Genomic DNA, 17,460 nt, shown 5'->3' with positions numbered 1-17,460 from the left:
GATATATGAAAGATAAGTGATCATAAGGAGCTCCTATGAGGGGTAAATTAAAAATTTAACCTTCTTGGTGTAGGGCTTGATAGGCACTCCCAAAGTGATGGAAAAAAATACATAAGATGTGGTTGGTTGAGGGATGACAATAGGGAAATTTGAAGTAGGAGCAACAAACATGAGACCCAAAGACTCATTTTTTGTCTTTGCAATGACCTCATGTGCAAAGGCCCTCTTCCACCAATGATTCTTACACTCTTATGTAAGTTGGTCTTGACGTAAGTTTTGTCTAGGCAGAGGCCTGGTGGTATCCTTCTCCATAGGTGTCATTCTCAATGTTGTGATTAAAAAGAAGAGGGCCACCTCATAGATGCAATAGGACATGGCACTAGAGCTGCAATTGCAAGCTCGTCAATGGGTTCCTTTCCCCTTTTCTCCTTGCAAGTGACATGAGGAATATAGGACACCATTGAAGAATAAAGGGAAAGTACCTAAGAAATATCTTACCCTTAGCATAAATGGTAAGGTGAGCTATGTCTACAAGGATGCATATTGAAAAGGAGGACAAACTTTTGACTTAGGCAACAAGGGCACCTTTCCTTTGATCATGGTAGGTGTAGATGCGGGAATAGAGGGCGCCATTGGAGGTTGGAAAGTTTGTGGTGGACAAGGAGACTTCCCTCGAGGCACACATTTTCTTTGTGCCCTCAACAAAGAAGAGACATAAGAAAAATCTCGTTGAGTTTTTGGAAAGGGTTGGATGGAAGGAATAAACCAAGGATAGGAGATTGGCACTATTGACTTGAAATATAATTCCCCAGCCTTGCATTTCGAATAAGAAAGAAAAGGGGAAGAAGCATTCTATTAGGGACATAGGGCCCCTCTCAAAGTAGGCCCAAATAGTCTATAATAAAAAAATGTCATGGGATACTAAGCTTGTGTTGGTAAATAGATTTGTCATAGTAGAATTTTCCCAACGGAGTGTGTGGCAAACCGTTCACAACAGTTGGAGAGGCCCTTGGTATGCGGCTTTCCTCTGCGTTTAGAGGGGTAGCTCCTTCGTATGATATAATTTTGAAGTTTTTCAAATAAAAGATGGAATCAAACTTTTAAAGATGAGAAAGCTCATGATGACGAATGCACCACACGACTTCAAAGCTTTCCCGAACTACTAACTTAAAACCACTAATGATAATGATCAAGATCTACGCTTGAAAACTATTACTAGCACAACGCTGATCCACAGATTCATAAACATCTACACCATACCATGAGAATGCTCACTACAAAGAGAATCAACATTTGTAACAATTTATATTCGAAAAGAGGGAACTCAAACTACACATTCCATTATTTTCTTGCACCAAGAACTTAAGAGGAATTTCTGATTATAAAAACAAAATCTGTACATACTTTCCAAATATCATCTTTTAATCAAAATTTCAGCATAGTGTTCCCTTATTCTCAAACCCAAAAAGTCCCTTTACAAAGCTCAAAAGAGCCCTTATATAGACACAGAGGTTAATAACTACCTCTTCGTGGTTAATAACCATGCCCCAAATACGTGATTTGGGTGAGGTTAATTAACCTCGAGAAAATTAACCAAGAATGACTTGATACTTAGGCCTCACACCTTCCTTTGCTCTACATTAAAGATGCTAAATTAGCGCAAGCACAAACAATGCTAACCAAGGTAAACTCATCAGGCTTTATCCCATCCTGCAACATGCTGTGAAATAATTTCAAGGCTTCCTCATTGTGCCCATTTTGTGCTCGCATCGCAATCACAGAGTTCCAGGAAACTAGATCTCGATGTCGCATTTCCTAGAATAGTTTCAAAGCCTGCTCAAATTGCCCATGCTAAGCATATCCTACAATCATTGAATTCCATGATACAACATCTAGTTTAGGCATTTTATCAAAACAAAAGCGGGCATCTTCAACCTTCTCACATTTAGCATACATGCCAACAAGAGTGTTTCCAACAAAGATATTATCTCCAACGCCATGTTTTAAAATTAGAGAATGCGCCTGCTTTCCCTGTGCGAGAGCTTTTGCTCTTGAGCAAGCATTGAGGATGCTGGCCTATGTAAACTCTGTAGGAACCATACCCGTCCCTAGGAATTCCCAAAACAAGTCCATGACATCTTCAATATTCCCATCTTGGGCATACCCCCCAATCATTGCACTCCATGAAACCACATTTCGTTCAGGCATTTGGTCGAACATTTGGCACGCAACATTTAAATCTCCACATTTAATATACATGTTAATAAGATTGTTGAATAAGAAAATGTCTGGGTTCATTCCTGATTTGATTATATCAGCATGGATGGACCGACCATCTTCCAGAGCTTTTGTGTTAACACATTCGTGCAAAAGATGAACATGAAATGCAGATTTTTTAACGAAATCCTCCTCAAGTACTGGTTCAAGGGTAAAAGATAGAGTTTTTTTTGTTTTTGTTTTTATGGACAATGAAAAACTTTTGAAATGCTAATGTCGAGGAGGGAAACCACAGTTTGAAAACTTATCTACAATAATGTTTTACATATCTTGGCATTTGACACCATGTATAAGGCAATTTTGAATTTAACAAAATGAGTTGTATGATATTCACGTTTTATCAACAGCGATCAAATTTTAACATCACCTTCTCTGAATTTCAATGCCGCTCACTTCCTCATCTCCATGAGGGACCAATTCTCTGTAAAGAAGAAACCCGCCAACTGCCAAGAGACAGATATTGATGATACACATTATAATGCTTAGCAACGGTAATATCTACCTTTGCAAGAACCATTTCAATTAAGTCAATCGTGGGTTGGAAAAATGACCATTCTCCATACATGACTTGTAGTTCTTCTTTATATCCTTTTGTATATGTAGCTTCAAGGCCTGCTCCTATACCAAGCCATGCGGGCAATACAAATCTAGTTTGAGTCCATGCAAATATCCATGGAATTGCCCGAAGATTCCCAATGGCTGAAGATTGTTTGCAACTTGTTGGTTAGCTTCCAATCTTTAAATTGCCCAACTCTGCTTCCAGAGTGGCTTCATGGAAATACTGTAAAAACTGCTCATTTTCATAGACAATGCTTCGATATTGTTTGCTACTTATTTCTGATATCTCTTCCATTACCTTCTGCCAATCTGAACAACAAGGTGAATCAGGGGGGTGTAGAGTTGCTATCAAAACAATCGTTGTGTAGATTTCTAGTTGGTGTACTGTCATTTCTCTAATGAAGCCGAGCTGAAGAAGCTGCTGTATGAAGTGTTAAGACCACGACAGTCTCTCTGATCTTTCATATGCAGAAGAATTTTGCAGACTTCTTTGTGTCCCTTCAAAGCTACCTCATGGAGGTTAAGAAATACGTGTTTTTGGGAGCTATCATTAACCTTTTAAGAGGTTAAGAAATACGTGTTTTTGGATGTTTTCATTAACCTTTTGAGAGGTTAATGGTTAATGATAGACTTGAAAACACGTATTTTGAGTCTCTCCATTAACCTGTGATAAGTTGGAGCTCAGAAGCCGGATTTTAAAAATTCCAAGTGCTGTGTGGAGCTGAGAACGAGCCGGGGACATGGAAGCTTAGAGACTCACAAAAAATCAGAGATAAAATGGCCAATTTAAAGCTTAAAATCGAGCAATTTTCAAAAATTAACCAAGGCTTATAAAATTGAAAGAATTTTATAACCGGGCAATAGGTTGATAATAGGATCGTGTAAATGACACCCTCATGTGGAGAATTGAGACATTTGTGTAAGAAAAAAACTCTAATGGAGGCTAGCTAGTAATCCAAGCTTAACCTTGAAGAGGCATGCTTTTGGAATAACAATAATTGTGAAGACCACCTCGAGTCGCACTTGGATCGTCAAGGTAGTTGACCTTGAGGGGGAATGACAATTTTTCATAGGTCTTGATGGTTATCAAACACTCATCAAATCATCCATAGCTAAGTCCATTGACAAAAAATACCTCTTTGATTATGTTGTGCACACAACATGTAGGGTCAACCATAACACATCTAATAGAGGCTTTGTTGATTAGAGTCAGGATATAGTGAGGAGATGGATTTCCACTATAAGGGTCATTGAGAGGGGTGAACATTATGTTGATATCACATGTCCTTTAATTAGGTGACAATATGAGAGAGGTCACCATGTTAACAAAGGGATTGCCATTCATTTAAGGAGATGATGATGATAATGCAACAATTAAGTTGTAGAATGAGGTTGGAAATTATTAGTGGATATTAAACTCACTACTCACTATGTCCACTAACCTGCTTGTCTTTGGTTTCCAATCGTAACCCAAACAACATCAGTGTCTATGTGGCCCTAGACTAAGTGTCAAAGACACACAATATTCAATGTCATGGTAGGACACAAGATGACGTTGACAAAAAGTTTATCTATTAGACCAACAAGGTTATGGGTGATTATTAGGTAGAGGTCAAGTCTTAGGGAGTGTGCTAGGTTGCTCTTTAACAACCTTTGTAGAATAGTAAAAAAAAATTAGCCAATATAGTTAACATTCAAATTTTCTATAGTTCTTTTAGTAAATAGTTCCTCTCCAGGGGCTATGGGAGTTCCACAAAGCTAGCCACATCCTTAGTCTTTTCGGGCCAACTAGAGGAAGTTGTTCCTCCATAAGGACTCAAGGGACAATCCCCAAATTAAGCCATGGTATGTTGATAATTTGTCAAAAAACTACAAAGGCATGTAAAATTAGGATACTAATATTTCAAAGAAAGTTTCCCCCTTAGTCGTAAATTCCTACTAAACATCCTTTGTAAGTCACCATCTGGTAGGGTGTAGAGGACTTTCTTAGAGATATATTAATCTTGCAAGATAAAGTAAATTTATCTTTTCATTCTACTTTTTCTTGCAATGAACAAGGTCAACAACAGTGACCTTGTTGCTAAAGTAGTTGGGAACCAAGTAAGATATTTCTTAATAGATCAAAATTGTTAAATAAATAATCAAGAAACGAACTAGACAATTCCACGATAGTTACTTTTAGAGACTATGAGAATAGTTGAGCAACATATAATCTAGAGTATGGTAATCATTGCACAAAGTAAGAAAATAATTGATGTGAAGAAGTGATTCTCTATCACCATTGTATCTTTTAAACTTTAGGGATTCAATTGCCCATTATGGCAATCCAATTATTACTACTCGCATGGTCAATGGACTACGATGATAATATGGAGTTAGGGAACTTTCATTAGGCGTAATAGATAAGTTTGTGAGCTATAGCTATAATTGACCCATATATTGCAATATGGTATTGTAAAATGGGTGGTTATGAGGTTAGGGAGGTGGGGTGGAATACCTACATGGCCATAAGGAGTAGAGGATCTGTGAAGATCTTGATCATACCCAATATTAGGTCTAGTGTTTTGTAAATTGAACCCCAAGGGAATTTTCATCATAACACTAGGTCCAATGTTGTTGGACAAGAAGAAAACAATAGGAGTTGACTCTACCATATATAGGACACCTTTGTATAGAAACATCAATTTGATCTCTAGTAGTGTTGGATTGATTTTACTAGGAATCTGATGAAGGAAGAGAGGTGTGGTTATCTACAAGCTATCATAATACCATGAGCACCTTAAGGCCTCATTTGTCTAAGATTAATAATTCTCCAAGATTACCAATAGTGAATGTAGCCTCCAAGAAAAATTGGTTTTTTGAGAAATCCTCCAAAATCCCTTAGTTTTTCTTTGAGAGACTGAATTTGGTCAAATTTATCAACTAGAGAATACTCATGATCCAATGAAAGAGGTTATTTTGATGGAGAGTTTTGTTGGTGTAAATAAGTTCATTATTTACACTTACTTAAGTTTACTTAGGTTAATGCATCATTTTATTATTTTTATTTGTGAGACACTTAGGAGTTTGTGCACCTTTTTGAGTTGTCATGTTGACAACACAGGAGTATGCAACTCTATTTTAGCACATGGTGTCTATAACATTGTTTTGCATGTCACACCCTTGTAGGCTTATCCTCTCATCATCGCACATACTTCCATGCTTAATGGAGGATAACCCATATCTAGTGGACATGTGTCTGGTTGTATGACTTATCATGTAGCTGATTACAAGGCATTCTAGATGTATCTCAAAGGCCTTTATATATAGGCACTCCTAGTGTACTCTTATTATGGCATATTGAATATATCATCATTCTAATCATACTCTCTCTCTTGGTCTACAGTTGTGCTTGTGTTTGAGTTCTTAGTTCCTAGGTGAATTTTTTCCCTTAGCCAAATTCTTACATGGTATCAGAGCTTGGAGATTTTCTCATCACATAGCTGTTCGAGAGCACGTTTGCTTCAGCACCTCAACCCCAATCCAAAGTACTATAGAAATTGGGAGCATCTAGAGCTAGATCTGACCTCGTCGTTACATCTGGAATGCTGAACCAGTGAAAATCGATATAAACTAGGCTACATTGGCCCAAATTTGATTGTGAGGCAAATTTTTTTTGCAAATTGGAACCCGGAGGCCCCAATTTGCAGTTCGGGTATGGTCATTAGCAGATTTTATTAATTCATTTTTGAATCTATATTTTTTGCTCTGCTTTTTCGACTGCAAATTTTCAAAAAAAAAATTTGTCCTTCGGGCACCCAGCAGAGAAATTTTTTTTAGCAGAATCGGGCAGTGACACCCCAACTCTGCCATTTGGAGGGTATTTTTAATTTGTTGTAGGTCTATAATTTTTAAATTGGATTCGGTTGTATTGCACAGTACACCAATAGCGGCACTGTACATTTTTCAGTCGCACAGAAAGTTATCCGACCACGCTTCAACACAAATTCGGCCAACACAGAAAAATCGGCGACTGGCCCAACACTTTACTCATCGGCCAGCAAAGCCTCACCCACTGGCGGCCACGTTCTCAACAACACCAGCGGGGAACTTTTGTTTTCCTATCGTAGGTTCTTTCTTTTTAAAAGCGCATACTGCACTCCCACCATTGATGTGGGACAAAAGATTTTGAAATTTTGGCCGCTCTGCGAATTCCAACCACTGCACATGAGGTATTTTCCAGTGTCTACTTAAATTTCAACATCCCACATGTGATTCTTCGGCGACAGTGACGTACATTTTGTTTCCCACGATTTTTTAAAGACTCCAGTGAGGGTAGGATCCAACAACATGTTTTTTTGTAGCAGATCCCCATAGTCTCACTGCCACATGGCTTTGTTTAAACCAAACACGTGGTAGTTATAGGAACCGCCCTGCCACGTTGAGCGACTGCATCACCCTCCACCATGGACTATCTAATCAGTGACAGCTGGACATTTGAACAATCAATAGTCCACATAAGCTACCACCTGTTCTGCCATGTAGGACAGTCGTACCTACCACACAAGTTACACGTTAGTTATTTTCCATACGAGCCGCACGACGTGTCAGCATCCATACAGTATGAATGCTTAGTCATTTTCCAAGTCACCCCTAGCAGGTTTTTTGCTGACGTCAACTTTCCCGTATGTTAAATTTGACGCCCGTATGATCGTCAAAACCAGGCATTTTATAACTGCAATGACGGCTATTTGACCATCAAATTTAGACTTGCAATTTTTGTTCTAGATCCCTCTCCAAAATGCTTTTCAATTTGGCAGCCTAACTTTGTGAGCCCATAACTTGAACATCCGAACTTCAATTCAGGTGCAATTTTGTTTGGAATTGGGTAGAAATTTCTAAATTTTCTAGTGGTGGTGTTGTTTTCTAGTTTTGGTTCACAAATGTTTTAGAAATTGCATTTTTTGGTGACTGTACCTGCATAATCCTGCATTTTGCAACTTCAAAAGCTTCGTAAGGGCACATCTAGTCACTTTTTTAGGTTCCATTTTTTTTGAAAGTGCGTATTTTTTCATCTACTTTCTAGATTTGAAGTCAGATTATAGGATTGTGTGGACCAATTTCTCACTTTTAGAATTAGGCCTTTTTCAACATTGTAAAGCTTTGATTCTTTTTCAGAATTGTTGTAAATTTGAGCTATAGTGCTTAAGTGACAGATTTAAGCCTTATAAGGTAGTTATAAAAGAAAAATCAGAAAGTCCACTTTGTTCTTTTTGACAAGTGGCCCATTGTAAACGCACTACTTATAAAGTGCCAGAAGCATCTTTTTTGGGGAGATCTCTTGATTGAGTGAAAAGGGGGGGGGTGTGTATTATGTTTTTGTGTCTCTCTTTTGTGCTCTTTTCATTTTTGCATCATGAGTTCTAAATGTCCTCCTCTAACTTCACGCAACTATTCTACATGAAAAGATATTGCATTGAGTAGATTAATGGAAAAAGGATATAATCTTAATGTTAATGGTATAATTCCTAAACCTATTGATGCCAAAGAACTCATTGATTGGAAAACTCAAAACCGACAGGCTTTAGGAGCTATCAGGAGTTGTGTACATGGGGATCTTCTCTTTCACATTAAAAATTGTTCAGAATCCAAAGAAGCTTGTGATAAACTTGAATAGTTGTATGGTAAGGTGGATGAAGAAAAGGGATTTCAAATAGAAGATGATCTACTTCTCTTGGATCCAAGGAATTTTGACACAATTCAAGATTACATCATCAAAATCAATGAGTATAGGGCACTTCTTAAAGATTGTGGAAATCCCATGAAGGATGACAGGTTGATTCATCACATCCTAAAGAGGCTACCTGCAAAGTACGCCAACTTTGTTTTGAGTTTTAATACTCACAAGTTGACCATGGGATCTGCTTACCACAAGCCTTCCTTTGATGCATTTGCAGAGATGTTGATTTTTGAACAATCTCACTGGATGGATTTAGGACTTCTCAAGTCATCAAAGACCAAAGCCTTAGTGGCTAGTGATGAGCACAAATCAAGTCAAGGAGGGAAAAGTAACAAGAAGAAGAAGCAGTGGAAGCAGAAAACAAAATCTGAGACACAATAATCCTCCTCACAACAAGGCAATTCTTCTTCCAACAAGAAGGGAAGTAATGACAAGAATGACAAACTCTATTGTACATATTGCAAAAAGCCAAATCATGACGAGCATCATTGCAAGACAAAAAGAATCAATGAGTTAGAAAATCTACTCAGGAAGAACAAGATTCAAGTGCCAGGTACTTCCAAGGATTCAATTCCAACCTCTTCAAAGGGTAAAGGGAAAGCACTTATGGCAAACACAAGTTCTTCGGAATGGATACTTGACTCAGGTGCCTCTTACCACATGGGTTCTTCAAAGGAAGACTTTTCTTCATTGAAGTAGTCAAAGGTACCACACATCTTCGTGGGAGATGATACTAAGATGGAAGTTGAAGGGAAATGACATGTGGAAATGGAAAATGGAGAATTCAAAGATGTTCTCTACGTTCCAAACCTTAGCTCCAATCTCCTATCAGTTTACCAAATCACTCACCTTGGAGATGGTCATAAAGTTGAGTTCCTTCCAGATTCAGTGATGGTGTGAAGTCTACGAGATGATTCATTGGTTGTAGTGGGGAAATTCAATGATGACAAGAGGCTTTATTCCTTCTCCCACTTTGTGCCTAAGTCTCCTTCTCAAGCCTTGTTGACTCACTCTACTTCAAACATCAACTCATGGCATGAGCGGTTTGGTCACCTTGACTTCCACTCTCTTCAGCAACTTTTCTCAAAACACATGGTCAAAGGTCTACCAAATATCAACTTTTCTAAGGGAGAATGTTCATGTTGCTCAGTGGACATGAATATCAAGGAGAAGTATGATAAAGGGAAGTCTTCTTGAGCTCCAATTGTTCTTTAGCTAGTTCACATAGTTTTAGCAAGACCCTTTGTAGTGACTTTAGTCAACCAAGGCCACTAGATCCTCACATTTGTTGATGACTTTTCGAGATTCACTTGGATCTACTTCCTTCATCACAAGAATGAAGTGGTTCATAAGCTTCAAGACTTCAAGACTCATGTTGAACACAAGTCAAGAAAAGCCATCAAGGTACTTAGGATGGACAACGAGAACATATATGTAGACAGAAGACTTAAGAACTTTTGTAGAATTGAGGGGATTGATCTTCAGAACCCACCAGCATTTAGTCCGCATAAGACAAATATTGCAGCTATGAGGATTAGGACTCTCAAGACCATGGCAAGTTGCATGATAAAGGCCAAGTCTCTCGATCCTACATTAGAAGTTGAAGCCATTAGCAATGCTACTCACATACTTAATAGGTCTCCTCATAATGCCCTAGACAAGAAGACTCCTTTTGAGGCATGGTGCGGCAGAAAACTAGTTGTGAGTCACTTTAGAGTCTTCGGTTGTCCAGCATGGGCAAACCTATCTTCTAGGGGTTGCAAGGCACCGGCACCTAGGCCTTGTACCTTCATCGATTATGAAGATAATACAAAGGCTTACAAACTTATGGATCTCGAGACTCATGAGATCTTTGTGGAGAAGGATGTTCATTTTGAGGAAAGTTCTCCCAGCTTATCCTCTACTCCTCTCCACACATCATATATAGTGGAAACTAATAGTGACAAATGCGATAGTGCTTCAACAGGTTCAAACACGTGAGGTTCTATCGATAGTTGCAGTGAGAGGTCACATCAGTTCAGTCCACATGCTTATATTGCCACAGTGAAAGGTCCATCATAGCATGGTACATCTCGTCTTCCATCTCCAACTTCAGTTGACTTGGGAGACAAACTTGAGGACATAAATCTTCTCATTGATGAAGGTGATCCTTCTACAGTTGTTGCGAGGGCTCACTCTGACCCTCATGTCCATTCTCTACATGATCAATCTGTATAGGTTGGCATGATTGTGGATCCTTATGAAAAACAATTAGTAGAGGTCCCTTTGTCAATAAAGGAGACAGATGGTTTAGTGGAACAGGTTCAATAGACATCCTTGATCGATTTGCATTAGTTCTTTTCAGTACAGTTGGAAGGGGTGAACACCAGCATCAACACAGGGATACTTGAGCAGGTTTCAGGCCATCATACATCTTCAAGAGTGTACCTTTGCCATTTTTCCTTCCTAAGGGAAGGAATGTCATTCTGCATTCTAGGATCAGCTTCTTCATCGGAGCAGCTTTCACTTGTTGGCCTTCTTCTTTGGGGGGAGGAGCCTATTCTGTCTATCTTCCTTCTCTCATTCTCTTATGTATATACTAGATGTATGTCGTAATGGGGGGGTCTTGATTACTCCATCCATCCATGCGTCCCTATTTATCTCTCTTTTTGGGGGAGGGTTTTTCCCATGAGGTTTTCCCTCTTTCTCTGTTGCATATCATTATGTACATGGGTACCTAGCATGGCCTAGTAGCTAGGACCCATTTTGCATCTTCATCCTAGTTTCATAAGTTTAAGGGCATTCCCCTAAGTTGCACTTAGGGAGGGTGTTGGTGTAAATAAGTATTCACTATTTACACTTACTTAAGTTTACTTAGGTTAATGCATTATTTTATTATTTTTATTTCTGAGACACTTAGGAGTTTACGCACCTTTTTGAGTTGTCATGTTGACAACACATGAGTACGCAACTCTATTTTAGCACATGGTGTCTACACCACTGTTTTGCGTGTCACACCCTTGTAGGCTTATCCTCTCATCATCGCACATACTTCCGTGCTTAATGGAGGATAACCCATATTTGGTGGACATGTGCCTAGTTGCATGACTTATCATGTAGCTAATTACGAGGCATTCTAGATGTATCTTAGAAGCCTTTATATACAAGCACTCCTAGTGTACTCTTATTATGGCATATTGAATATATTGTCATTTTGATCATACTCTCTCTCTCTCTCTTGATCTACAATTGTGCTTGTGTTTGAGTTCTTAGTTCCTGGGTGAATTTTTTCCCTTAGCCAAATTCTTACAAGTTTGTTGGTGTAGACTTTTTTGAACCAAGCTTTAAAGATTTGTTTTGTCCCAACATTAGGCCTATGAAAAAATGGATCTAGAGAGGTCATTATGTTCCATATTCCCAAAAAAATTTAGGCCTGGTCTAATTGGAGTGCATCAATTTGGGAATACTAGGTTTTGAAGGTCACAACAATTGTTGTGTTTTGGTTCATGAATCTTATAGGAGTTCACAACATCAAGAACACCTTGAGAATCATAAGGTTAAATAGTTCACATCAGGTACACCAAAATATAGAGAAGGGACATTTAACCACCTTGATATTGGTCTTAACAAATGAACTGACTGTTGTGTTGCCTCACTTCTATAAGGACTCTTGTGAGCTTTGGAGATCAAGATAAATCAAATGAAAATGAAGATTTATAAGGTTTAAATGATATAAAATGAAAAAATAAAAAGGACCACACTCACTAATAAAAATGTTTTGACTACAAAAAATGAAGGAGCTAACTGAAACAATTAACTATTAGGCTTGAGGAGCTTATTGCCTCAGAAACTCACAAAAGTCAAAGGCGGCAACACAATTGCATATGTTTGTGTGGCACACATTTGTCTCATATGAGAAAGACATTTAAATTGGGATGTAAATCTAAAGTGCTTACCAAAATAACATAAATAAATCATTCTAATAATAGAAAGGATAAATAGCAACAATGCTATGAAAATAAAGACAATATAACAAAGTGGGAGACAAGAAAAAAAATCTCTAGGGAAATTTGAGAATACCACCATGTTCCTCTATTTCTCCTTCCAATGAACCTACACACATAGAAACAATGAAAACGTTGGGTGGTTATTGGGGGACTTGCCTCAGTCAAGTCTCTACTTTGGTGTTTTAACCTCCAAAAAAGTTGAATAGACTAGATAATAATTATAGATAATCACAAATATAATAGACATAATAATTTTACAAGATTAAAATTGAGACTGTGGTAAGCTTTAAAAAATATAAAAGAAAATAGTGTCATTAAGTCCCTTTAAAGCCAAAAAGTTAAAGCTTGATGGAGTGAAGGCAAGAGGATGGAGACTAGGAATTTGTAACACTCTAAAAATCATTGTTAATATGAAAATTGTTTAAGCACATGAAAGAAATCAAAAATATGATGAGGAAGATGTAAAATGAGAGCTCAAGTGTGACAATGAGATCAAGAAAATAAACAAAAAAATAAATCAAGGAAAAATAATAAAATTCGAAGATGTTAAATTAATTCTCAGTATTGATGGGTGGTGGTAAGAGGGCTTACATTGTAAAAGTGGAATTTGTAATGGCTAAATGACTCACTAAATGTATATAGAATCATGAGATGAACTGGTGTTGTAGGTACATCTCTATGGCATACAAACATCCTATGTTGACCATATCACATTGCTAAGAATCCAATTAGAAAAGGACAAGGAAAAATAAACAGATGTGGAAGCTTATGTAGACATCCCACCAAGTTTCACCCAAATTAGGTAAGGATTTGTATTGAGTTCAATACATGATCAGTTTATATGGTTGGACAAACCACATAGGTTATTAAAGACAATCATCCATAGAGTATTGAGCTTTCAATCTCAAGGAAAGGAATGTATAATCATAAAAATACTGACTAACTTGGCTAATGATCCAACCAAATCAAAGTATGATGGACGATCCATGACTACAGACAGTATTGAAGACCTTGAAGTATGCTTTGCGTCAAGAGTTATTGCATACATAATGTATCAATCTAGAACCAACAACATACCAACAAGTGTAGTATGCATTGCTTATAAGATTGTGAAGAACAATGAAGTCTATGACCTATGTGAAAAGGGTAATAAAGGATCCACCTGCAAACATCCCCTCTACCTACCTAGTAGTAAAAAAAAAATCTACTAGGTCAGCTAAAAAGGAGGGAAAGGAAATGTTAGATAACTAAGGGGTGGGGGGTGAATCAATTATGTTCAGTTATCCTATAGTTCCTTTTGTTAGTGTAAATAATTAATTATTATTACACTTTACTTAAGTTTACTTAGGATAATTTATTTTTATATTAGTTATCATGTAGACACTTAGGAATATGCATAATCATATGAGTTGTCTTGTTGACAACACAGGAGTTAGTAACTTATTTGAGCACATGGTGTCTACAACATATCTTTATGAGATACACCTATGTAAACTTATCCTTTCATCATCGCACAAACTCTTGTGTTCAATGGAAGATAATCCACTCTTGGTGGACATGTGCTTAGTTGTGATGTTTATCTCTTTGTTGACTCCTAGTCATTCTAGTTGCCTTTATATATAGGCACTTCTATGATGTATTCATCCAATTATTTGATATCCATTATCATTTGATCATCATTAGTCTCTCTTTTGCTATCTATTGAGCTTCTTGATCGTGGTGTTGAATTATTGCCTTAGGAAAATTCTTACATGGTATCAGAGCCATAGGAGATCTCTTTGCATAGCCATTGGAGAGATTTTTTTTGCAGGTCAAGATTGGAGCTCGTTGGTGCAAATTAGATATTGGTATCACATTCAAAAGGTCAAAAAACCCCCAAATCGACTTTTGTTTCATCAAAATCAAACATCTGAGATGAAATCTAGAGTCATTTGATTTTTGGAGGTGCGATGGCAGCGATTCGGGAAAAATAATTATAGAGGTGATTTTCAAACAATGATATCTCCCTCATACAGACTCCTTTTTTCAAGCAATTTTTTTTGTTTTGGGGTAGAATTTCATGATCTACACATTGTTGCATGTTGTTCGCAATCCCTGTTCTTGAATTTTTTTTCTTCTGAAAATCGCAAATCTCAATTTTTGCAACTTCAAAGGCTTAGTTCGGGCTCATCTAGACACATATTCAAGTGCTATTTTTTTTAGAGTGCATTATTTTTGTCTACTTTCCAGATCTGGTATTAGTTTGGAGTAATTTTGAGTAGAAATAGTACTTTCAAAATTTGGTCTTGTTTTGGCCTATTGGCACATGTAATTAATTAGATCCTTGAGAGGTCTTGTGTCTTATCTTGTTGAGTCTGATATAGCTTCATATTTGTTGTTGTAATTATCAAAGTCAAAAGTCCACTTTGATTCATTTGGACAAGTGGCCCATTATAATTGCACTAAATATAAAGTGCCAAATCATGCATTAAGGGGGGGGGGTTGTTTATTTATTTTTGCATTTTGGGGTGCATACATTATTTGTGATCTCATGGAGTCATGTCAAAAGTGTCACTTTGGTTTAAGATTCAAATTGACAAAAAGGAATTATCAGAAATGGAGTGCTTTGATGATTGATCATCGAAGAGAACATAAGGAAGTGTTTTCTTATCTATATTCGAAGATATTTCCACCTAATACTAATTAGGGACATCTTTCTCTTCTTCTTAGATTTATGTATAATAGTATGAGTAAGGAATCTTTTGTTCCTCTTAGTAAGGCAAGTAGTCCTCATGACGTTTGGATGTGTCTTTGGGAAGCATATGGAGATCCACGAGTCCCTCCATTACTAGAGGACATTCTACCTCCAATCACTCTAGCTCCAGTTAAGATCATACCTCCTGATGCTCTTGTTGCTTCTACTGATCCAGTTCTAGCCACAGATGCTCCTGATTCAGTGCAATAGGAAACACCATGTCTTCCTATTTCAGCTTCATGGGATGACTTCCTTCTAGACATTGCAGTGTTGTTTGTGGAGTCTTACATTGAAGATGTGGGAGACATTATTGATGACATCCATATTCTCTTTGTTGAGGAGAATTCTTCTTCACTTGTTATGAGGGAACACTCTGACCCTCAACCACTTGATCTTTCTTTAGAGACTAACATGATTGTGGACACTTCTTTTCAGCAGTTGGAGGACTCTTTTACTTCAAAGGAGACATATCAATCTTTGGAGATTGTATTCCTGTTTCCTTAGACATCATATATTTTGAGGATTCTTCCTACTAGTTGGGGAGCATTCTCTACTATACCTATGGCACCACTTCTTCCTACAAGGAGGAACATCTTTCAATTTTCATGGTGCAGCTTCTTCAGTCATCAAGGAGCTTCTTTCATGGGTGTGCATTCATCACTGAGGAGAGGTTACATTGCTTCTCTTCCCATATCTTCCTATAAGGATGATTCCTTGTCTTTGGAGTTTGATTCACTTTCATACATGGACATGTTACCTTGTTTTCCACCTTCTTTTGGGCATCCGCTAGATTGGCCTGTGGCATCTACATTCATCAAGGACTTGTCAACATATGAGCAGACTTCAGAGGCAACATCTATAGCATACTACGTATGAATTCCTCATCCATCTTCCTACCCACAATGGGAAGTATACTTGCACCTATACTTGGTGTATCTTCTTCCTAAAGGGAGATGTCATTTGTAGGCATTGGATACTTTTTTGTCTTCATGACATCCTTGTAGGAGATTACTCAATATGGGGGGATACCATCATGTATTTTTTCTTATGCGGGATATATGCTTGTACATGCATGATGTATGGGGGGTCTTGATTACTCCATCCTTGCATGCATCTTGTACTACATCTCTCTTTTTGGAGGAGGTTTTTCCCATGAGATTTTCCCTCTTTCTCCATTTTTAGAGAGATTGCATTACATTGCATAGCATTGTATGTAGAGAATTGCATTTGTACATGGGTATCTAACATGGCCTTGTAGTCGGGACCCACATTGCATCTTGCATTTAGCTTTGTGAGCTTAAGTGCATTCCCCTAAGTCACACTTAAGGGGGGTGTTGGTGTAAATAATTAATTATTATTACCAAATAAAACTTCATAAACATCATAAGAATTCACTTGGTCATCTCATTCAACTTTTACAATTAACAATTATAATCAATTTACTCCATATTGTAAACTCACTGCCTATGTTATACCGAATATCAAAATATAACTTTACTATTTTCTAGTTGTTATCGAGTCACAGTAAAAAGTAAATATCATGAAAATTAACTTGCAACATAATAACAATCGCACATTTGACTTCAAGATTTTTAACGTGAAAACCCTGTAAAGGGAAAAATCACCTGGAATTGGCAACCCAAAAATTTTAACTCTTTTGAAGTGAGCTATGCTAGGAGCCAACCTTGTTAAAGGTTTACATGCACATTGTTAATGTGACCTTGTTAGAGGATTTACACCAAAATATCATCTAAACCTTCATTGATCCTATCTGAAGAGTGGTCTTCTCTAAAGGACTTACAAACATCAAAGATCAATGTTACCATATAGGATTTCAGAAACTTGTTAGGTCCACTCGGTTACAAGATTTTTGTACTACAATTGATAGAAAGTAATAGTATAAATGATTTATTAGGTTTAGAACTACCTTGCGTGTTCAAATACATGTTCTTCTCTGTGTCTTTCTGATCTTTGTTTGGCTGATTCATTCATTCACTTTCATTTTTTCACTTACCTCTACTCTGATCTTCTTTCTGCTTTGCTCAGTCCTCCTTTGATTCTTTCAATTTTAACAACTTCACACTTTGATCTCCTTAATCAACAACTCAATTAACCTTTAAGAAGCAACCAAAACTTGTTCCAATTCCTCCTTGAATAGTAGTCTCTCTGCTTCCAGATTCTTCTAG

General features: G+C 37.4%; 1 protein-coding gene across 1 annotated transcript; it reads right to left on the bottom strand.

The window, feature by feature from the left end:
- Positions 1-1,851: 1,851 nt before the first annotated feature.
- LOC149550536 (pentatricopeptide repeat-containing protein At4g18520, chloroplastic-like) lies at positions 1,852-2,794 on the bottom strand. Its single transcript, XM_089794483.1, has 3 exons — positions 2,692-2,794; positions 2,165-2,417; positions 1,852-2,050 (listed from the first exon to the last, which is right to left on the bottom strand). The coding sequence occupies exons 1-3, from the start codon at positions 2,792-2,794 to the stop codon at positions 1,852-1,854; spliced, it is 555 nt and encodes a 184-aa protein (XP_089650609.1).
- Between the last annotated feature and the right edge of the window lie 14,666 nt (positions 2,795-17,460).

The sequence above is a fragment of the Cupressus sempervirens genome, chromosome 7 (genome assembly GCF_028749045.1).
Source record: "Cupressus sempervirens isolate cs-2001-9-10 chromosome 7, ASM2874904v1, whole genome shotgun sequence".
NCBI lineage: Eukaryota > Viridiplantae > Streptophyta > Pinopsida > Cupressales > Cupressaceae > Cupressus > Cupressus sempervirens.
Note: the sequence above shows the minus strand (reverse complement) of the source record. Positions and strands in the feature narration are given on the sequence as shown.